Source organism: Cheilinus undulatus, linkage group 15 (genome assembly GCF_018320785.1).
Source record: "Cheilinus undulatus linkage group 15, ASM1832078v1, whole genome shotgun sequence".
In the NCBI taxonomy this organism is placed as follows: domain Eukaryota; kingdom Metazoa; phylum Chordata; class Actinopteri; order Labriformes; family Labridae; genus Cheilinus; species Cheilinus undulatus.
The window spans coordinates 29,422,667-29,447,313 of NC_054879.1; the positions used below are offsets into that span (position 1 = coordinate 29,422,667).

Below are 24,647 nucleotides of genomic sequence, written 5' to 3' on the forward strand. Positions count from 1 at the left end.
CTGGAAAGAAGATTAACTATACATTATGTGCAGTGAACACACAACAATATAAAAGAGACTAGGAAGATAATTAGAGCTGCAGAGTTTGATATAATTCTCCGGGTTCATCACTTTGAGAGAAACTTTTTTAGTCTCATAATTCATTCTTACTTTGCTATTAATTCACAGAGATTTAAAAACCATTATCAGTAGCTAAATAATTGTAAATTTGTTATGGACTCAAGCAGGTTGTAATTTAAACTGCTGGCAGACACACAGACACTGGGCAAAGATACATTTTAAGGGACTTGTTATGACAGTAAATACATAAAACCAAGGCAATTTGTTTCTATCTAAAAGATGAAACAGGTCAACTTCTGCTATCAGCGACATTTTTAGTCATTCGTCTTTTTCTCAGGGTTTAGCTATAAGCAGCAATAAAACTTAATGTTTTCCAGGAACCCTGAAATTAAAGCTGTTCTCTTTTTTTAACTTGCACGGATCTATTCTCAGTCATGTGAATCATGTCTCAGTCTCCCCATAGTTTAGGTGGGGTAAAAATACTGTGCATGAGGAGCCTGACAGGCAGCTCTGAGCTATGTATGCACACTGGTTTAAATCCAGGAAATGATCACATTAGAACTGGACTATGACAACAACTTCATAAACACTTCTAAAATACCCTTAAGTGTCTAACTCCACTTACATATTGACCTTTAATGAGTTATTCCAGACCTCTACTTAGTGGGGTCTGTTTTGTTGAGAACAGTTGATATGAATGACTTAAAGCTCTTACAGGGAGCGTAGAACATGACCAGAGCATGTTTCTTCTTCTTCAGGGCCTCTCGGAAATCCTCTGATCCAAGATGGCTGACATGGGACGGCTTGTCCTCCCAGGATTGTTCAGGTGGCGGAGGGGCCTGTGGACTGCAGATATGAAAGGGTGGTCTCAGTATTGCTCATGCATTAAAAAGGGCAAACATTAAGGCATATCTTACTTAGTCAGTAAAGTTGGACTTAAAAGTGAAATGAAATACAAATGTGTTGTATCTTTCAAAGAATTTCCACAAAGGAAATTGGCAACATATAAATAGAAGTGATATATTACAATAGTAGATAAACTGTGTCTGTTTATCGAGTCTGGCTGCAGCAGATGGCTTGACGTCATCACAGATGCATCTGCAGCATTGATCCTTTCCAAAGATAAATTTTTCACTCAGAGAGGAAAATATACCTATTTGCTTCTACTTTTCACCCATTTGATTGTTTGTCTCATGCCTCAACATCTGCAACAACCCAGGTTGAAGGCATTATGTTTTTGGACTGTCCATACGTCTAACCTTGCCATTTTTTCTGAACTCAATATCTAAAGAACACTTGTCATTAATTTTTTAAACTGCCAAAATGTTCAAGAAAGAACTGAACAGATTTCAGAAATCATAGTTAAAAGTCAAGGTCAAAGGTATCATGTTCAGCCCTTCTTTGTAAATGCAATATCTCACAAGTGTTTTCAGGGTTTTTTTTCTTATTAACTTTGTACCGACGCCCACTATGACTCAAGGATGAACTGATAAGAATTTGGAGGTCATTGGTACAAGGTCAACATTGATGGGCTTTACCTTTTTCTCTTTCTTGTGAAAAATATCTCCAATGAATGGAGATGTCCATTCGACTTTGACTAAGAACACTTCTGAGTAAGGACAAGGCACAAGAAGGCAAAGCAACTCACAAGGCTGTGAGTCTGTCTCATCACTGCAGGCTGAGAGCTCAACTACCTTATTATAGCTAGTAGATGTGCAGACTCCATATGGCAAAAATAGGAAAACCTAAAAGAGCAACACAGCTGCACAGAAAGTAAGTTGTGGACTCAGCTGAATAAAAACAGAAATCATCATGGAGGACAGTTTAAAGCTTTGTCCCTATGAGATAACTAAAAAAAAAAAAGACTGTGGTGACTTATATTCTATAGATCATGCTATCACAGACCACACCATAGACTTTTTTCTTAACTCATGACAGTTCTTTCACTGTCCAGCCATCGGATACCTGTAACATCTGCAAACATAGTAACTAACCACAAATGTAATAAACCACCTATATAATACAAATCTGCTGCTTTTAATGTATTAGTCCCACAAATGTAATGCATTTCCCACAAATTTAATAGTAGTTGCCTAATGCAAATAACTGCAACTTTTGCAGAGATATTTTAGGTTTATAAGTACATAAAAATCAATGTCTCCCAAAATTGTAATCACTTCCCACAAATTTAACATAAACATGAAAAATTAAAGTTGTGATCATTGTTTGTTTGGAGGGTAGTTGAGACATTTTTTTGTTTTTTATGAAACAGCAGGTTTAAAAGTCTGAAAACATTCGAAGAGCAATGAATCTTAGCAGAATGGATTAAAATGTGTCAAAACACTTTCTGAAAAAATTACGTCTTCCAGTTTCATGGCAAAAAAACCCCATTTCTTTATGTGTTAAACTTAAGCTGACTTGAACAACAAAAAAACAATGACCACAAAGATTTAATGCAGTGTTAATTTTGCCAACTATTTTTAATTCCAGTCTTAGTCTTTGTCTTTTGATTACATGTATTTTAGTTTGTCACATTTTGGTCATTTCTACCCTTTTTAATTTCAGCCTAGTTTAGTCAACTAAAACTCCAAAACATTTTAGTCTAGTTTTAGACTTACTTTTTGTCAGTTATAGTCACCATAGATCAATCTTTTGCTAGTCTTAGTCAAGTTTTTGTAATGGAAAAAAAGGCTGTTGACAAATATCGTTAGTCGTAGTTTTGAGTCGACAAAATAAACATTGATTTAATGTCATGTTCATATTACATTTGAGGAAAATAATTAACATTTTTAAGAGCTGGAGATTTTTACATTCCCATTTTTACCATCTCTGCAAATGTCAAAGTCGTTGCATTTGCAGGGAATTTTGTCATTAAATTTGCAGTAGGCAACTGCTATCACGTTTTTGGGGATAATAACATTTAAAAAAACTGCTTATTTGTATCAAGTTTGTGGTTTATTAAGTTCACTAGCATTTACTATGTTTGCACAGGTAACAATACCCTTGAAGGCCTATAACCACCAGGCAGTAGGTCTAGTCTCTTTAATTTGAAACAAATACAGAATGTAAGCTGATGTACAGTGAGAAAGACATCCCATTCTTGCATGGTTTAATTTTAAGACTAAATTAGTGGAAAAGTTTGTGTTTTCGCAGTTCTTTTAAACTTTGCAGAGGCAGAACTTATCGAGTTTCAAAAGTTAAAAAGCGATCTTTATGCTTGATGAATATGTGACTCACTTGTGCATGAACTCGATGATCTTGTCTTTGCTGCGGAGGCTTGGCAGCGTGTACTTCTCCTCACCATTCACAAAATACTTGACAGTTGGGAAGCCGGAGAGCTTGAAACGATTTGCTACAGCCTCGTGTACTGTGGCATCTAATGCCGCCAACACACCTGGACTCTGTGGGAAAATAAAAGCAGGACCTTTAGTTACAGAAAACTTTAGTTGTATGAAAGTCAGTGCCTGTTGAACAACACCAATTATGTCCTTTTACTTGAAAAACAATCAAAGTTCAACCTTTAGACAGCAATATAGGCTGCATGAATATAAATGACCCCTTAATGATGGGAGAAAAGAAGCAAAGAGGAGAAAAATAAATGATAAGCTGTGTCTTCAGGGCTCAGGGTGAGAGAGGGTTTAGTCCATCCATATTAGATAATGGCCAGACTTCTCCAATTGACCTCTGCTGCCGGGCAGGGAGCCACAAGAAGAGGGTCCAAGCATCGGGCCGGTGGGATGCGCATGGATGAGATAATTGCTTCAGTCACCAGGATGAAGTTTTATAGGCCCTGCCCCTGGCTGAGGAGTGTAAGATTACCACATAGGACAGAACGGCCTAAGAGGAGAGGCTGGGAACACACCCGACTAATCAGAAACACATCGAGAGCTGGCCAAATCGTCCCAAAGCCTGCAGGCCGAGAAAAGGGATTATTATGATCCATTAATGAGGTACTGCTACAGCTGCGTGGCTCTATATGTCCATTAGAAAAAAAGGCTTTTCAAAAAGATTAGACTATAAGAATCAACACAAAGGACTCTTAGAGGAACTCACTGTGCACATGAGAGTACATGTAAAGGTCATAAAACTTACATTTGTGCCCTTGTTGAGTATTTCAGCAGCTTCATCATACTCTGGCTTCATCTTCTTGCAGTGTCCACACCCTAAAGGGATGAAACCACACATCAGAGACAGACCAGTGACAGATTTCTGATACACGAAAGTAAAACAAGTTGATCTTTGTCCATTTGTCAGTTTTTATTAAAAAATTAAAATACAATTCATATACTTGTGTTGCATCCATGACAAACAATGAAGAAATTGTGTCATTCAATGTGACCTTCTTCTTGGTATGAAATTGCAGGGAGAGCACAACATGGCTAAGTGCACAGAATTCCCACAAATTCAACAATGTATTTGTGACATTTATTTGAAGTGGAATGGGGTCCTGTTAGAGTGGCGGGGCACCAAAATAAAGCGCCAAAATGTGTAAATGTGTGTTCTAATATGATCTGGTAGGTATTAGCTGTGTTGGATTTCGATACTCTTCCCTGCTCAGGACTGTGCCACTGTCATGGAATGCCAAACTTGCAAAGCAGATTGATTTGCCAGACTGTCATCAGGAAAATCCGCCTTGCAAAGCTCCAATCTACAATGCTTGTGCCAAACAGAAAACCAGTTTGGACCAATCAGTGTCATTTGAGGAGAACAACGCAGTAGCTACAGGTTGGGTTAAGTTGTACTGACAGCCAATAGCAGTGGCTGTGACCAGTAATGCTATAGTACAGAGACAGTTTTATCAGAACTGGACCATTTCTTTATGGAATAAGAGCAAAGAAAAGCACTGAAAGCTTTCAATGACAGGTAAGATGTTTTTGCTTTTCTGCCAACCTGCGTCGGCATGACTTTGCAATCATTGTGGGTGGGGTTTAGTTGTACTGTAAGCCAGTATATACAAGCTGTGCCACCACAGTGGCGATTAGCTCTTATGTTCAGTTGTAGAAAGGCGGCAGTTTAATCAGACCTCGACCACAATGCTTTATTGAAACAAAACCAAAAAGGCACATTGAAAGCTTTCCTCAGCAGATAAGATGTTTTTGCACATCTGTGCATTTCAGGGCTGCTTTTAAAATTTGATAAAATGTAAATCTTTAAAAGGGCTGGCTTCTTCGTATCTTGTTGACCTTAAAAAAATCTCACATTTTATCACAGGCACTCAGGTTCACCAATCAGTTGCGTCAGACTACCCCAAGTTTCAAGTTGGAGCTCTGGTGTGACGCGGTCTTTTACAGTAACAGCAGCAAGGTCTGGAACGCTTTGTCTCTACATGTTCAATTTTCCCCAACACTGCCTGATATAAACCAACCTTAAAATGCACCTTAAAATGGCTTTTATCCCTTCCTTTTCTTTTGGCCCTTGAATTTTAACTTACAAAATTGGTTGTTTTATATTTGCTCTGTGTTTCATTGTGCTAATTTTCAATGTAGAGCACCTTAGTTAATGTTTCATTGTTTTAAAATGTGTTTTATGAATGAATTTGGGGTTTCTTATAAAAAAAAAAAAAAAACACACTTTAAAACCTAAAAGAAGAACAACAGGACCACAGATGCATGGAAAATCATGCCATAAACCATTCTTTTGAAAACTGCTCTAGGTCACTCAGATTTGAAGGGTGCCTTCACGCAACAGCCATTTTGAGATCTCTCCATAGGTTTTCAATGGGATTTAGATCCGGACTCATTGCTGGCCACTTCAGAATAGGGGTGCGCAATAAGATCAGATCAGATTGCGGAGAAATAGAACGTATTGGTGATCTGCTTAATCTGTTTTATCGTAGGATCGGCTCTACTACTTCTTGCTCTTTGCTCCCTCCCCTTCTGCTCCCTGGTGCAACGGAGACTCATGCTGCAAGTGAAAGTGAAACTTAAGATTTAGTTCTCATGGCGATTTCTAACTCTTACACGAAGCTTTGTCTTGGTTTTCTGAACCATCAGTGTGCAAAAAAAATATTTATTTGCACAATCTGCTCATCTTTTGATGAGCTGTAAAGACAGCGTACTCTGGTCTGCCGAGGTTCAAACAGGGAAGAGAGATGAAGCATACCGTGGTTTAGCTGGGTAAAGTGTGTCTGAGGCAGATAGCCTACTGTTGTAACTGTTACAGCCGACATTCTTTTGCTTTCTATTACCATTTTCCGAGTTATTTACAAGCCTTTCCACCTGGCAAGTAAACGTCAGGATAACGCAGGCACGGGTGTATTGTTATAACATCAGCTTCTTTTTACGGAGGGAGGCAGTGATGTCCGCGACGTCCAGATCGTCATCAAGATCGTCATCTGGCCATAAAAAACGTGATAGGAGTTTTTTTCCATATCGTCCACCCCTACTTCAGAACTCTCCAGCACTTGGTCTTCAACCATTTCTTGGTGCTTTTTGAGGTATGTTTGGGGTCAGTGCCCTGTTGGAACACCCTGACCTCTGATGCAGACCCACCTTTCTGACACTAGGCCCTACATTGAGGGCCAAAATCTCTTGATAGTCTCCAGATTTCATGATTCCTTGCACACAGTCAAGGCATCCAGTGCCAGAGGGAGCAAAACAACCTCGGAACATCTTTGAACTTCCACCATGTATGACTGTAGGTACTGTGTTCTTTTCTTTGTGGGCCTCATTCTGTTGTCTGTAAATAGTAGAATGATGTGCTTTTCCAAAAGCTCTACCTTAGTCTCATCTGTCCACAAAATGTTCTCCCAGAAGGATTGAGGCTTACTTAGGTACATTTTTGCAAACTCCAGTCTGGCTTTTTTATGTACTCTCATCCATGACTGTAAAAGCAGCTATCATCAGCATGCTATCTAACCCAGTGAGTTTTAACCACTGTGCTGTGGCACAGTACTGTACCATGAGACATCGTCAGGTTTGCCATAGGAAATTATCCAATTTCACTTAACAGGTTCAAAAAATATATTATTTAGTCACTGCACATAATTGTTCTGCACCTGTGCCAGCAATGGCATGGCTGGTAAGAGTAATACTCTTCCATGTCAGTGGGTGGCAGTAGGGAGCACAGTAATTACCTAAGACAACAGAATAAGTGATGCATGATAAATGTGGCGGTGATGAGAAGATGTAAAATTTTTTGCTTGTGGTGTGCCTTGGGATTTTTCTTTATCTAAAAATGTGCTGTGCCTCAAAAAAGGTTGAAAAACACTGATCAAACCCAATCTTTTATGAAAGAGTAAACAGGGCAGATGAAGGCCTAACCTCTCAGACCTGACTTTTATAAAACACTAACAACAAATATCCAATGCTCAGAGTGTCGTAATGCAGTCTTTGCACAACATTGAGCCTTCAAAGCTGTCTTGTTGAATTAATGCATTGACATTTGTAATTCTCTGTAATGTCTCTCTGTTTCACCCTGGTGTGTCAGTGGGTTTACTGCTGGCATGCTGAGTGAGAAACTGTAAATGAGATGACAAGAGTCTCTCATGTTAACCCAGAAAGTTCAGTCACATCTGATTACTTAAAACATGTTTTCCCTCTCAAACACGGGTGTGTGATCGTTTGGAGTAATCCAGCATGTTAAAGACAAACTGAGGAAGATGAAGAGCTGGGTGTGAGTGTTGCTGGAAGAGAGTGCTGCACAATAGGACTTTAAAGGAGGGTAACACAGAGAAAAATAGAGATTATAAACTAATATCCTACTTTGGATTATTCAGTAATTAAAATAAATGAAAGACTAGTAGAATTGAAAAATTTGTGGTCCATTATTATAGGTTCAGTATCATCTTTGTCTATGTGTGGAAAATGTCATTTATATCACTATTTTAAAAGTCTGAATCAGCATCAATCAGTCTGGTGTATGTCAGGCATCCCATGTGCAGCGACTATAGACCCTGCTCCCTCCACATTTTCTGTCCCTCTCAAGCTGTCCCATTAAATACAGGCAAACGGTCTCAAAATAATCTAAAAAAAGTCAATCTAATACTTTAAAATTATTTCAAATAAGACATATAATTAAAATCCCACTTCAGTATTTTTGGCTGTTCAATGTGGTCAGAGTAGAAGAACTGTAAAACAGGGTTGGGTGTGCTTGGAAAACAAGAAAAATTAGGCAAAATAAAAAGAGAAACCAGGCTCTCCAAGCATGGAAAAAAATAGATTTTTAATGAGTTAGGACTTAAAAAGCCTGTATTATTTAAAACGATATTAAATCATTTTAAATAATTTAGATTTTTTAATAATTTGGACATTATAATGAAGGATTTTTTTAATCCTTCCAGTTTTAACATTTTACACGCTCAGATTGGCTGGTTTCTTCTCTTTTTTATTGTGTGCATAAAATTACAGAAAATTACAAATCTTTTACATTCATCTTCAGTTTGGCACATACTGCTGTGTCGGCTCCAGCTGTTTCTCCAAATTGCATGCCAACAAGTTGCTCTTGAAGCTTGCAGCTTTACCGTAGGGATAGGGAGAGTAGTAGCTCTTTTGCGTATAAAGATACACCAAAACCAGCCATTCTAAGAAAGGCTGCTTAGAGCTGGTATATACAGGGTCAAAAACATCCTCTGGTGCTTGATGCAAAACATGTGTCCCAAAGCACAGCACAGACATTTTGTTTAGACCGCAGGGGACTGTGCAGAAGGTGGAAGGAGGGTATGATATGTCATCTTTACTGCTGAAGTGGATTATCTCCCTGCTCTAAACATTGGTGTTGCAAGATGCAGAAAAATTCAAAGAGAATAGATTTCATCAGCAAACTTCACCTTCAGCCAAAAACGGCACATCTCTCTTCTTTAATCAAGCAAGACAGCTTTAGTAGTGTTTTCTTGTTCTGAGTGAATCTGCTCTATTTGAAGGTTCTGAATACACACAAATGGGCAAATGTGTTTGCAGCTGTTTTTTTTCCTCTTTCTTTTCAGCCAATCTGTCCGAGCTCAAGGCTTCAGGAATAAACTCTCCGCCTGGTGTGGAGGTGTGTTTAATATTACATGAGCAGGAAAGGAAAGTGGCACACACTTTTAGGATTTAAACCTTCAGACACATAACACAATATTTGTCTCACACAATGTACAAGATGTTTCTTCTAAGGATGTAATGAATATGCTGTTTGATCAGAGATGAGCAGTGTCCGTATGTGCTCACAGCACTGTTGTGCACAGATGCATGAAACAAACTTGGAATATTTCCAAACCTGGTAAATTGCCCTTGTCAAAACAGTTCAGGAATTTCTTTCTTCAATATACAATGCAGCGCTAGCACAGGCTATAAATCAAGTGAGATATGCCTTGTGGAAAGCACAAAAAGTGAGCTGCTTCTCTTTTAACTGAGCCACTGTGGTGTGTGATCATCAGATTGTGTCGAAGCTCATGAGAGAAATAGAGGACTTTTTCCAACCCTTCAAACCGATGTGTAAGAGACAGAACTAAAGGTTCGTCCTGCACTTTGCTTTAGTCCTGCTTCACATTCAGAACAAGTGGTGCATGATGGGAATGGTCACTGTGCATGTCTGTGTGCAAGGGGGACTCACAGAAGTACAGTGAAATATTGCTGACTCAGACCCAGTGTGGGGGAGAAGTGCTAAGAGTGAGAGGACAAACAAATGACCCACACATCACTGTAGCTGTAATCTGAGCTGATTCATGCAAAAAAAAAAAAAAAAAAAGGAGAAGACTTAAGAGCTCTAGGGATGCACAGATCCTTTAGGTGGATCCTTGGAGCTGAGCTAGTTCTATGCTTTACTGCAAGAACATGCATGTGCTACGCCACTCTCCTCAGCTCTCTGCATAGCATGGAGGAAGGTAACAATAAAGGTTAAGCAGTTTGGATGTATTTCTTGCTTTTTATCCCAACAACTTCCACAACTACAAGCAACCATGTGCACAGCAATCTTTTGGAGGGGTGGTGGTCAAATGAGGAGTTTTAACAAAAAACATGGCTGCAACAATTAAAGCCATTGAATTTGTTGGCTATGTTGCAAAGACAGGGGACGCTTCCCTGTGATGGTATGAAAGTGGCAAAAAACATGGAACCACTACTACTTTGTTAACACTTTTATGGTCGATTTTCTTTTCAGCCCTCACCAATGGTCATGAGCTTTGGTAATGACCGAAAGAATGAGATCTTGGTCAAAATGAGATTCCTCAGGAGGGTGGCCGAGCTCAGCCTGAGGAGCGCAGACATCCAGAGGGAGAAGTAGAGCTGCTGCTCCTTCATCTTAAAAAGGAGCCAGTTAAGGTGGTTCGAGCATCTGATTAAGATCCCTCCTAGATGCCTCCCTGAGGAGGTCTTCCGGCTGCATCCAATTTGGAGGAGACCCTTGGATAGAGCCATGACTTGTTGGGGTATTATATATCTGATCTGGCCTGGAAAATGTTGCTAGAGAGTGAGATGTCTGGGGTGACTTGCTTAGCTGACTAAACAGTCAAGACATAGCCTTCCAAAATTTAACGTCATGTAATGAATGGACCATAAGATTGACAGACGGGTTTATGCATCATCAGCAGTATCGCAAATGTTGTACAGGATTGGTCTGGTGAAGAGAGAGCTGAGCTGGAAGGTAAAGCTCTCAATTTACAAGCTTTGTTCCAAATGTAACCTCTGACCTTGTGTAATGACTGAAAGAATGAGATCTCGGGTTCAAGCAGTCAAAATGAGATTACACAGGAGGGTGTCTGGGTTCAGCCTCAGAGAAAGGGTGAGGAGCTTGGAAATCTGGTGGGAGCTCAAAGTAAAGCTGCTGCTTTCATCTCAAAAATCAGCCAGTTGAGGAGGTCTACCAGGTGGTTACAACTGAGAGGAGACCCAAGGGTAGACGTAGGTCTCGCTGGGGTATTATTATTGTCTCATTTGGCCTTGAAAATGTTGCTGGGGAGTGGGATGTCTGGGCCGACTCGTTAGCCTGCTGCCACCGGAAGAAAATGGATGGATGGATAAATTGATGTATATAGTAACAAAAGGCAAAATAAATGCAATTTTTGAGTGCCAGTTTAGCCCAGTGGGTAGAGCAGGCACAGAAGAACAAAAGCTGGGGTCCTCAATGCACTGGTTGTGGGATCAATTCCCTGTCCCGGCACTGTTTGGGACATATTTTCCCCACACCCTCTCTTTTCATATTTCCGGTATCTCTTCAGCTATCCTATCCAAATAAAGGCAAAAAAGGCCAAGAATAGTTATAACCTGTACTGAACTGTGACCTCAGAACTGACCAGTGGTCTTTGTGATGTGTTACACCCAGGGTCCAAAGCTAACTTTTTCACTTACCAGCCAGGCTGGTAAAAAAATTGCTTTTAAGTGTTGTAATTTGCTATCAGTATTATTTAACATGTCATTTGGGTCTTGTATGCGATTCTCAAACAATATTTTAATAGTATGCACTAATACTAGCAATAATGTATGCTAAAAGAGACAAAAAGTGAGTAAAAAGACCCCCATTATGTGTAGAACAACAAATGAACTTGCTTCTGTCGATTCTTGTTTTTATAACGTCACAATTCCAACCCTCCTTTATCTGGGCTAGGCAAAATGACTCAAGAGATACTCTGGCAGAGTTACTTTAAATTTCATTTTTGGTTTATCATTTATTTATTATTCTATTTTTCTTAGAAGTTTAGTTTTCTTACGCTTGGTTTAGTTTTAAACCTTAGGGTCCACTTAAGAGCCTACAACAAATCAATTTATTTTTTTTGTATACAGTCTTCATTAACAATCTAAATGGACCAAAAACAGACAACAGAAAAAACTGTCTAGGCGCCTTCACAGTGTGGTTAATCTGTAGTCTGGACATGAAGGCGTGAGCATCACCTGCTCTAACCGCAGCTAAGAGGGACTTCTTCGCGAGGAGTGGACTGCCTTTCAGTGCGTTGGGACGGGGAGGGACCCACGGCAGCTATCGCTGCTCAAGAGGCGCTACAACGATACATGCTTTCATGTCAGAGTCTTTAAAAGTCTCCAGTAACACCAGAAAAAGTCGCTAGATTTGTCGCTAGTCGTTTTTTTTTTTTTTTTTAATCGCTAAAGGGGGCTGAAAACTCGCTAATACAGCGACAAAGTCACTAAGTTGACGACACTGCAAGGAGGTACGGCTACAGTAACAACCAGCTATCCACCTCAGCACGCTGTGAATGACGTCATGACTGACACACCTCGAGACCAAAGATCGTCTCGGCCTGAAATAAACATTACTCTGCCAGGAAACCAGCCGAGACCAGTATCGTTCTCCCATAATAAAAAAATGAATTTTTCGCTGGTAAAAAAAATAACTTGCTAGAGTGGCAAGTGGTCTTAATGATTTACCAGCCAGAGACAAAATCTACCCATAATTGGCAAGTGGCGAGTGTTAGTTTTGGACCCTGGTTACACCCCTATTTTCTCTATAATGGTTCCTTTGAAGTTGTTTTACAAAGTTAGGAAAACCAGATTGTCAGAGTGAGGAATGCAGATTTACTGAACAATGATGAGCTGAAAAAGTTGGAGCCATATATCACTAGTTAACTACAGCAAATGTTTGGTGTGAAGGTGCCATAAGGTCATCATCTGCTGATCTGCAGTAGCAAGCTGAGCCTGTGGCATCTCACTAAGTGGCCAGTCAGAAGAGATGTCAAAATCAGATGTACTAACCTTCTGGCGCACCAGCTGCAGCCCAAACCCAAACATTCTGAGATAAAACACTGTCATTTACAGCCATGTTTGCTGGATCATAATATTCTGAATTAAATATTGTGCAGCACTCTCTTCCAGCAACTCTTTGTTTTGGTCTGGGACACAATCAAGCTCAATTTGGGAAACAGAGCGCTCAGTTGGAGGTTTTGCCGCCGTAAGGGACAAAACGCAAACAGCTCCTGCTGAGTGCTGTTCAGAGGACGGTGAGAATGGCCACACTGAGACGGGGGCAGAAATGCAAGCTGATGGTGGTGGTTGGGCGACCATTAATCTCACTCTGACAGCGAGGCCATTAAGCAACTGCATTGAAGCAGCAAGGCCTGGCATGTGTGAGTGCTTCTGTGTGTTTGTGTGAGAGACAGAAAGAAGGATATGTGTAATTGTGTGCGATAAATGTTGTGTCTTGGTGTGATATGTGTGTTTGATATGTGTCATAAGTAATTTTAAATGTGTGTGTGGGAGTCCGAGACTATGGTGTAGCTTGTTTCAGCTGACTGGCCTTGATGTGCGGCTGTGGGTGACTGGCTGCTGTCAGCAGGGTGAGTCAAGAGAAGGACAAATGTCTGTGAAGGACAGAGAGGATGAGTCTGCCCCACTACTGTCCATATAAATGTCCATTCAGGCGTTTCTGTACAATCAGGACAAGGTTGATGAACATTTAAACCAACTGATGACACTAAAATCACCTCTGTGAGCTGGTAAAATGATGAGTGGGGTCATGCTCAACTGAGGAAAAAAACCCCTGACATAAACTCAGTATAAACCTGAAATTGGCAAAGCCCCAGTGTGACTATCATAAAGGTACATCTTGAGCTGCGGTCTTATTTACAGTAACTTTTCTCTTTACATTTATAGTGTGCTTTTACTTTGACAAAGACTTCAGGGGGGAATTGAAGTTTTGCTTTTCGGAAGGTTTAAACTTTTTGAAATCTGATTTAATAAGGTGTTATGACTTGTTTTGGGACTGAATACAACTATAACCAACTTGAAAGTTTTAAAGGTATAATTATAGATATTATGTATGATGACTTGCATTTACAAAAGATGACAGTTGTATGGCTCAGTCGGTCTGTTAAAGGGATACTTCAACATTTTGGCAAATTCGCCCATTACCATAATTCCTATAGTCTTAGTAATAGGTTCATAACCTACAGTTGTCGGTGCAAGCTGTTTTTAGATCGGCGCTGCTGAGTTCGGAGCTGCTGTGCCAACTCAATGTAAGCAGACGGTATTCCGACTTTCCCTCATCAAACTCATCAAATACACAATGCAACAACTCCAAAACACTCTTGTGGACAAGTTGTGACCTGTACATTCGGCATGTTTCTCCTAAATTGATACTGACAGGTTCAAACTTCTCAGCTTGAAGTCTTGCAAGACAATCCACCTGCAGACAAACATGGAATCTGCTTCACATTGTTAGTATTTAATCATGGAAGAAAGAACTTGTTAAGGATCAAAAAGGAAATGGGAACATGCTTGATGTTACAAAGTGCAGATTAGTGTTGACTTGTCCACTGAGCTGAGTGAGATTTTTTTTTATTTGAGGTGTCGGTCATTTAACCTTGCAAAGCAGATGGATATGCCTGTTTCTGTGTTTCTCACTGGCGAATCCATCTTGCAATGCTGCCCGTCTGAACCGTTTGGGCCCGGTTAGAAAGTGATAGGACCAATCAGTGACGAAGGGCAGTACTTTTGGGCGCGGCAGAGTCGTGACGTAAGCAAGCGGCAACTAGAAGCCGGTGCCATCATGGCGGAAGACATTAGCGTGGATGCTGCTGAAGCGCCAGTTTTATCAGAACTTGACGACATTTCTTCATTAAAAGAACAAAGAACAGCAGTGAGTTGTTTTCTTTTCAAAAACGACAAAAGTCGTGTACTGACATGTCTATAGTCGCCATGGTTCGTGTTATGCAGTTCTATATGGAGTTTATTCCTCGGTAGCTGTGCACGTGCACCTCGGTAGTGGCTACAACTTCACGTGTTTTGTTGCTCTGATTGGCCCGTAAAGATGTTTCACACATCCATCTGATGTGTCAGGTTATTGTTCTTTTGCATCATCATGGATGCAGGGAGATGCTTAACTATGATAGACTGAAAGGGAACTCTGCCTGAAATGAACCAAAATGCTGTTTTTGATGAAGGGGTGAAGTTTGACTCCCTCTGGGTTTGTTGTTCTCAGCTCAGTGTTTACACTGACAGGACGGTACCTTGAATATGACCAAAAAAAATTCGAGGATTTACAACACAAGAGGGCTGAATTGCTTTCTCCCTTTTATTCAGTCATTATCTTTAACACTGTGTTTTGTCCATGACTTCAAGTTTGTAAATGTGTGGTGAATTCTCTTATTGCCTGTTAAGACACACATAGCACTGTTAGACTGGCAGTGCTATGCATATGGCATTTTCTTTTGTGGAAGTTCATTTTTATGATTTTTTTACCCCTTAGGTTTGAAATGTATTATGGAAAGCTTGGCCTGAAAACTTGAAGCAGTTATTTTTAAGAAAATATTGTGCTTTACATGTCCTACATTCATGTTAAAAATCAGCAAGAAAAGGAAAAAAGAAGAAAAAAGATGATGCAAGTAGCTCTACAAGATCTCAATAGTACTTTAGAACTAAATCATGTCCAAGAAACTGCATGCAGCCATTCAGTCTACTTCACTCTATGCCTCTTGCACAACAGCTGTTTTTCATTCTAAACAGGCTAATCTGATGAATGAAATTGTGTCACTTGGCTTTACCTTTTCAGTATACTTGCAGAAATCCCTTGCCGCTACAATTTCTTACCAACTGGCAGATTCTAGTTTAAATATTAGTGCAAAATATTTAGGTTTGAGGCAGATAATAATGAGCTGGTGGTTGTAGCAGATCCCACTGCAGTGTGTGAGTGTTGAGGATGTGTTTTAATCACTTTAACAGCTGGAGTGTGTGTTTGCCCTCTGGGTGAAGTGCAGTGCTCCCAGCAACCTGCAGGTCTGAAAGCTCTGCAGCAAAGAGCATGATGAAATTATGAAAACAATGAATCATCATTATGGTAAAATCTAGAGAGAAGGACCTTATTTTATTTATTCATTTATTTTTACTGCATGTAGATGGAGACGAGAACAGATGGGGAAGGGAGCAGAAGGGCAGGTAGAGATAGGACGGAGGAAGGATGAGGACGTGATTCAGTCAGAGGAGGTAGCTTAAAGGAAGAAATAAAAAGCTCCAAAAATGGTTGAAACATGATTCAGATTGTGTCGTGTTACTGCTCGACTCAAAAAGGCCTTTCTAACACGGATGAATCTATTTGCATGACTTTACAGCTATGGGTCGCATTTATCATCATGTTAAATCTCCTGTGGACAGCTCACTCACACGCAGGAGGCCTCGACAAAAGAAAAACAATCTGGAACGGGAAAAAAAAAAACAAACAAAAAAAACCCACTGACAGAATCTGGCATGTTTACAAAGTTCTGCGTAACAACGGCAGTGTGGTGCGTGCATAAAAATGACAAGCAGGCTTATGTAAACCATATGGCAACAATGAAGTGTTTTGTTGTGAGGATGAGCTTGTGTGATACACACAGCTAAAGTTACTGAAGCAAGCTTGTCTCCGGGTTTGTTTTTCAGTTTCTGGGGTGAAACAGTGATGTTGTTTGTGTGACTAAACAACTGTTCTACCCAAGATCATCTGCTGGAAAAGTGTTTTACACAGCAGGGAGGAATGTGGAAATCCTCTAAACACGCTGCTGCACATATTTTACAAATTAAGCTACTTTTCTCATCAGAAAGTTGTTGAAGGAGAAAGCTGGCTATGCCTTATTTAATTTTATTGTGTATGAATCCTATAAATGGACATATCTTTGATTGGGCTTTGGGCTCAAAAAACTTCACTTAACAGCAGTGTTGCATTAAGGGCTGTAATGTCATTTTGATAAAAAAAAAAAAAAGTGTTATTTTGATAAATCACACATGTGCAATTTGGCTCAAGTCTGAGTTCATGCGCAGATGATAACAGCCGTCAACCAATCTAAAATTTTCTCCTGCTGAAAGAAAATTTGTTAAAAAAAAAATTACTGAAAATTTCTCCACCATACTTTTAAGTGTTTCAAAAAACAAACATATATTTTCTGATTAATTTTTAGAGGTGTATGTTGGAACAGTGTGGCCAAAGATAGGGTAAAGAGGTCAATTAACCTCAAGACACCAAGTAATGCAAATTGTGCATGATATTTGCACAGGAAGTTTTGATTCCAGTCAATTAAAAAGAGATCACTTCATTTTTGCATCCTGAAAAAAAAAAAAACAAAAACAAAAACAAACTCCAAAATGTATGGAGGTGTAGCTTTTCTTGGATCATATAATTCTGGGTGATGCCGCCAGCAATTTTGATCACAATATGTTATTTTTCTCTCTGTGACCACATTCTCACCCTGAAATAGCTCTATGACGCAATACTTAACTCATGTCTGAGTGTAAGATCACAGAAAAATGCTTTAAAGATTCTTTTTGGCTCTCTGAATCTGAGGATTAAGTTTCACTTCAGCCCTGCTGAGTTGTGTTAGGATGCTTCTGAAAATGCCACATTTTCATTATAATGCTGTTTTATGATAAAAGCATTTGACCAACATACCAACTAGGGACTTCAATGTAAAAAACTGGTGGAAATGATATGTTTTTCACTGAATTGACTACACTTTTGCTAGACTAAAACTGGAATCAGACTACACCACTTTTTGGACTGTTAAGATGGTCACACTATGTCAGATTGGGTGATCACAGAGCCATAAATTCCTGTTAACTTGGCCAACAGACACGACAGACCACATGATCAAACACTGTGATGATGTTGGAAGGAAGAGGGCTGGGCTAGCCAATGCCTGAAAGAATTCTTTATACAAACATACCATATTTACTGTGCTAAACTCTTTTTGCTTGTCCCTACAAGTGTTATGATGAATGACACACTAGTCTGCTGCTAATGCTAACACTAGGAGTGTGTGTGCTATTTTTCACCAACATTTCTCTCTCTTTTTTTTGTATTAGTCCCTCTACGACACATCACAAAGGCTTGGCTGTTGGTCAAGGGCTTAACAAACTTTTCCTCTGCCTCACAGTTGCATCTCATAGCACCGCCTTCATCAGTCTTCTTTCACTTTGCCATTTGGTTTGTTTACATTTGTGATTGCTGCAAATGCAGAGTGCGCTGTGCTCTCATTGGTTACCTTCTGACATCACAAAACAAATCCTACCGTGTTAGACTTTCTGTCAAGAGGTTGTGAGCTGTCTCAGACCAGTTCTTAATTGCCATTCACTATGACACACTAAATAAGATGACGGTATTGATTTTCAAGGCAGACAGGTCTCAAAACCCTACAACTGTTGGATTAGGCTATAAATGTGGTGAAAACCATTAATTACGAATTCCTGTCTATCAATGTTTTCTTTCTATCTTCTTCCCCTTGTTTTGCATTGTCATTAAATCTTTGTCCAAATGATCAAAATATAATATGGTGAGGTTCAATTACAAGCTCTCCAAATGTTTTTACCTCATCATCATAATTCTGCATACACTATGTCCTTGTAAAAGTTGTATTTATGTGACAAATGATTGTATGTCTTAAATTCGATAAATAACTAAAGAAATGAATAAACAAAAATAAATGCTTAAAAAAACATGTTATTTGACCTCAGCTTTAAGAGTGGATATACAAAGATACCGTGTTTACAGCTGCTTATTGACCCCCAGCTTGTTTCTTTAATCATCCAAAACAAAACCTACCCGACACACCAGATAGAACGTTTCATATATCCATTGCATTCATTTGGGGAACCTGCCTTACAAAGCTTTTGGGAAGGGCAGGACATTTCAAAAATTCTCTGGAGATGATTGGACAAACATTCTGTCTGTCACATTCAATACGAGCCAATCAGAGTGACAAGACGAAATGTAGTAGTCAGGCATGCGCAGCTGCCATTAAAACCTGAGCTCTACAGGCTGGTGCTGCTGTAATAAATGAACGGTGGACTTTCTCTGTGAAACTTAGAGAAAGAGTTTCTTGCTGATGCCTGTTGGGAGACATGCAAAAAAACATCCTCTCAGCCAAGAGAAGCTACAACGTGGCTCTTGGCTCTTGTTTTTGTGAAGAAATAAAGTTCTGATTAAACTGCTGCTACATTACAGCTACATACTCGCTAAAAGCTACCAAAGCAGTAGCCATTGTTTACACAGGCAAACCTCACCGGTAACAATCACTAACTCATGCTAAATCAGGCCGGGAGAATAGTGCAAACATTTTCTGTCACCTCATTCTCCTTTAAATGACACTGAACAGCACCATTTTTGGTTCCTCACAAATGTGGACTGGAGCTTTTCAAGATGGATTTTCTTGATGACAGACTGGCAAATCCTCTTCTATGCAAGGTTAGACAAAACCTAAAACGTATTAGAACAAACCTTTTGCAGGCATATGAGCTAATGTAATTGAAATGAAAAACTTCTGCCTTGGATACATGACAAAAGTATTCAGTTTATTTCAGTACATAGGTAAGCACACTCACTTCCTGTTGCTTTTATTTGTAGTCATCACATTTGGAGAGAAGAAAGCCAAAGTTTACCAGATTGTAATGGCACAACTGCCTTTCACAGTAAACTCTGACACAAGGAGAAGGCAGTGCTGCTTAGTAACTGAGCATGTAGGTCCATCTGGCTCTGCTATTCAGAGACTGGGGACTCAATCTGAGCTGTAATCTTGCACAAATCATCGTTATATTCTACTTTTATTTATCTGCTATCTGCTATTGTTGGCACAAGTTTTGCTGCATGTGTGCTCTACAACCAAACAGCTGTGTTTCAACAGGTGATTACGGTATTTTTTGACTCCTTACAAATTAATATTGGAACTTCAATGTCTCTATGCAATCTAAAGATGATATTGGGCTCTATGTAATTGTTCATTTTAATAAATTCTGACATTGTAAGGATCGAGTTACTGATTGATTATGAAAATAATCACTATTTGCAGCTCTTACATATTACAAATTACTTTTTTTACTCACAGGGGGCATAGAACATTATGAGGACTGCAGGATGTTCCTCCATGAAGCTGTCGTAGGACTCATCGGTCAGGTGGAAGACTGCGGACTCTGTCTCTGACCACGGCACCTCGGGGGTCTTTGGCTGGGGGGGCAGAGGGCTGAAACAGGAAGAGGAGACCACATGCATGGAGGTGAGGGACATTTTAAAAGGTGGAATCCTTCCAGCTGGCATGTAATCTGCACCGAGCAAAAAATCAGATACAGCTGCAGCTTACACTCCACCCAATATGTCTCACACAAACTCACATCTGGACTGAAGCTGCCCCGCCTCGATGACAGAGCACAGAAATGCAACGCCAAGAAACACTGGACACAGATGTAAACAAGAGCACATTTCTGGCACTTTTGCACACAAATTTTAAGTCATTTAAATGTATTTTTCTTTTGGCATATTTTCCCATCACACATGCTGGTCTGAGAAGACATACTTAGGCAGCATAAAACTGGATATCTTTAAGAATCAAATAAAAAAAGAGAAATTATTCAGCTGAGGTGCTAAAAAATACTGAAGTCCTTTATCTTTCATCAGGAGTCATCTGATTAATAAATATCTCCCTGATATATGAAAGCTTAGTTGCAGAGTTTATCACACTGAAGGTAAACTAAGACCTTATCAGATGACACTTTTGCTTGTTTTCTGCAGCATAAGGCAGATTTTTCTCCTGGCCTGCCTCTAAACAACTCCTCTATTATTGGTATTACTCTGCTACAGAGGGCAGATATGCTCACCAAGGATACTGATTCTTACCTTTACTTATGTGTCCTCTTATTGCCTTGAATCAAAGCAAGTAATTTAGAAATGGAGTGAAGTAGATTTTATGGTATGTAATGAGGAAAATGAAGAGATTCTGCAATTTCAAAAGTGTGACTGAAAATTAACAGAACACTATTGCTCCCTTGGGCACACAAAAAGAACAGAGAGGACCCAGCTGTCATCTTTTGCCACTGGTAACAATGATTTAGGCTGTTTTCAGCAATAAAAGATGTAAAAGTGAGTGGGGAATAAAAAGAAACTGAGAAAGAAGATTTACAACAAAAAACTTCCATCAAAACGAGAGATGCTCCAACCCGATCCTGGAATTGGATATTGGTTCAATCCTGATTTATAGATCAGATATCAGCGACAATTGGCTGATCCAAGCACAAGTGTATGCAACACCACTGTTTTCAGTGCATTATTAGCCCTGTGTATTTTGCCATGAGGAGCCAAAATAGCATTGAGGAAGCTAAAAGAAAAGGTTGAGCAATCTGGAAGTCATTCACACATGCCAGGCCAACAAGTTGTATGACAATAAGCTGTATCTGCAAAGCTATGGTTTTTAAGGGTTTTGTTTTAATGGAAAGTACAGGCAAACAAAGAAGGCAGACAAAACAAAGCATAACAGCTAACTTTGTTAACTGCATTGCAAAGACATGGACAACTTCCCAGCGATGACTGCAAACACTTTTGAAACCACATTACTGCCTGCTTTTATCTAAATATTTTTCTGAGAGCACTCTGACTCATTTCAGCAAGAAGGTAATAGAACATTTATCAGCTGAGTTAATGGATGTGAAAGATGAGCTTCACTGCAGATACCTGGAGCTATGATGATGCCGCACAGCACAGTGCTATAAGCTACAGGCTCATAAACTAGCAGGATCACAAACTGGCCAAAATAAGGCCCTAAGCATTATTCTAAGGCCCTAAAATATGCTTCCCCTCCTACCCCTGTGCTACTGACCAAAAACACTTAACAGCAATCCTAACAAATCAAAGCGTAACTAAATGTCATATTTATATATATCATAACCCCTTCCTCCATTGTTCGTGATTTCAAATTTTTTCACAAATCAGTGCCATTGATCACCCTTTACATGTCAATGGGTTTCACAAATTTCACACTAATAAATAGCGTCAAGCATAATGCAGACTGTGACAATTCAGCATTAAATAATGTGAAAAATTCTGTGTTTTTTCTATTTCCTGAAAAGTAGTGATTTTTGAGGTGAGAGGTTAAGGCCCCAGCAACAATATGAAATAAACAATTCTGAGTTACAAATAAGGAATTAATAAGGCTAAAAGACAATGCACTATTACAGACCCTTGGGTCTTTCAAAGACTTACTTTACCCTGAAACATGTGCATCACAAACAATGTCATTGAGAATCACTGCTTGTTGCAACAGTAAACTTAATATTTAACTGCCCTTTGTGCCGAATATAAATAAAAGTTTTACAACATATTCAGTGTGTTATTATCATTACATTCATACTTCTTTATTAGATATCTGTTGACCCCCACCTTCTTCAGAAAAACACCAAGTCATTCATCTTCCTTTTTACTCCCTCACTATGTATCTGCTTTATTCATTCACTTTTTCAGAAGCATGTTTCTAACCTTACTCACCTTAAAAAACATAACTTTAATTTTGATATTTTTCCCCCACAATTGGATTTTAAAGCAGCTGATCTGTTTGAGGTTTAATGTTTAGACCATCACTTTTTAATTATTTTAAATTATCAGAAAAAGACATTGTACCTACAAATTTACTTAACAGTCTACAAACATAGAGTTGCAGAAGTTGATGTTTAAACGCAGGGTTGCCAGGGAGCTTGCAATCATACCAATAACATGTTATGATGAATACAGACTAGTGCTGCCCTTCTCCAGCCATATCTGCAGTTTACTTAAACTGTTTCATTTCATTTGTCAAGTGTGCCATAATGAGGGAGAAATGCATTTAAAGCATAAACTGTAGAAAGAATTAGACAAAACCTGAGTGATGTCAGCCGTCTGCCTACAATAGGCGGACTCATACTGCTTTTGAAGCCGATCCGCGGCGGCTTATTGAAATCACTGTCTCAACTGAACTTTGGATCAGCCCACCCACTGAGCTTGACCTCCTGTCAGCTAGCTAGCTAGCATTTTAGTTGACAGAAATGTAGCTTCTGCCTGTCGAGCTATCTGTCAATCAAATGAGATGCGCCAATCAATGCACAGTGAGGTTTTTCCTAAATATAATCTAAATGATTGTGGTACAAAAAAATTCAGCCCCCTCACAGTGAGAGCACATTTGCCATTAGCTAATGATACACATTTGGTTTTTCTAACTAGGCTGTAAACCAGTTTATTTCTAGAGTAAGAAACGGCAGTTTAACAGGTGTTCAGACAGAACTTCCAGTGTTACTGCAGCCAGCCTAAAGTGAACACTTGCAGTATAGATATTATTTGCACTTCCGCATTGGCTTCATTTTTCAGGACCGCAGGTTGCTGCTTGATTTAAAGGGGCAGTGTGTAATATTTAGACTGGTAGCACTTAGTGGAACAAACTTGGTAAAAATTGGTCATTATTTGTATAAATAGGTCTATCTTAATAAGTATTTCATTATCTGAAAAAATATTGTTTTAGTTGTGTTACCTTTGAATAAGCCTTTCATTTATACAAAGGGAGGGATCCCTCCATGTAGTTGCCATTGTGGATTTTTTTTTATCTTTCATGTTTCTACAATACCCCGGAAAGGAGCAAATAACAGAAAAACATTTTTTTGAATTCCACTGAGGTGGTCCCAGAATTTGCATGTGCGCTGGGATCCCAGGAAGCGCATGCACTCTGGCATTGCTTCCAGCGTGAACATGGAAGTGCACCTTTAAGTGCATATCTCCATCATTATGGGAAAATTATGAATGAAAACTAAACATTGGTTCTTCAGTAAATACACCTTATAAGGTGCCTTTAAAAAATAAAAATAAAATAAACAGTCCTCAATTTAAAATAAGGAGTAGTCTTGACAAGGAGGCCTTGGAAGTGAGTGCCGCTGAGCAGCGCTCGTGTCAACTTGCTGGAAATGCCAAGTGTGGTGGGTTTGCATGTCACAGAATTGAGTTTGTTGATTGAACTCTAACTAATGGCAGCCATAAAACAATAAACATCCCATTAATATCATTAAAGTTAAGAATTTCTCTGTGTATGAAAACTTCAGGAAATAACTTGAGATATTATTAAGACTTCAATTGAAAATAAAGAATGTTCATTTTTTAAATTATCATAGTTAACTCAGTGCAAAATACTATTATATCTTTAACAGGAAAGGTCCGACAACATTGATGGATTCAGAGGAGAAATGTTCTGAGCATGTTTCAGCACAGTGCATGTCAAAGTGAGCAGAAGAAGGAGAGGCAGAACGAGCAGACACTGTTCATTGTTGATTGATCACGGAATGTACTGATCTCCAAAAATAAACACATTTTTGGTTTATTTAACATGGTGTGACGATCAGCTAAAGTTTATGTGCAAAAAATACAGTGTTAATCACCTGGTAATATTCATCAAACAAACATCAGCCTGATGAGTAGGGGAAAAAAAAAGCAAAAGTCAAAGCCCTTACAGATGATGAGGCTCTATGCTCAACCTGTGCTATATACAGCAGAGAAAGGCCTGACTATGCACCAGTGACTCAGCTCAAATTGCCATAAAGTAAATGCTTCATCAGTTTACTTAAGGGAACGGCATTTTACAAGACAATGCTTGCAATATGAAAATGTCATAGACAATATGGGAATGCACAGCGTTGGCTGCCTTTTTACATCAAGTATAGCTCTCTGTTCACAAGTTATGTGGGATGGTATTTAAGTAGTAAGATTGTGGGGCAGATTGTGATAACAATTTCAGTTTATAGGTATTTATCTGATAAATTAGTCCCAATCTTAGTATCACAAAGAGGAATATCGCATTGATTAGCCATATAATTAGATTGAAGAGGTGTTGTATCCATAAATGCTCAAAGCCCAGGTATCATATGGATGCATAAAATCAGAGCAAGCAAGAAAATTCTGTTAGCAAACCCTCCTTTGTCATCTGT

At 39.2% G+C, this 24,647-nt stretch overlaps 1 protein-coding gene across 1 annotated transcript in view; it reads right to left on the reverse strand.

The window, feature by feature from the left end:
- Positions 1–24,647, reverse strand: part of pdia5 (protein disulfide isomerase family A, member 5) — a 114,447-nt gene that overhangs the window by 26,222 nt on the left and 63,578 nt on the right. Inside the window, exons 11-14 of the mRNA XM_041807244.1 lie at positions 19,767–19,903; positions 4,153–4,223; positions 3,298–3,461; positions 776–906 (exon numbers count right to left, since the gene is read on the reverse strand). Coding sequence (XP_041663178.1) covers positions 776–906; positions 3,298–3,461; positions 4,153–4,223; positions 19,767–19,903 — 503 coding nt within the window. The remainder of the gene's footprint in view (positions 1–775; positions 907–3,297; positions 3,462–4,152; positions 4,224–19,766; positions 19,904–24,647) is intronic.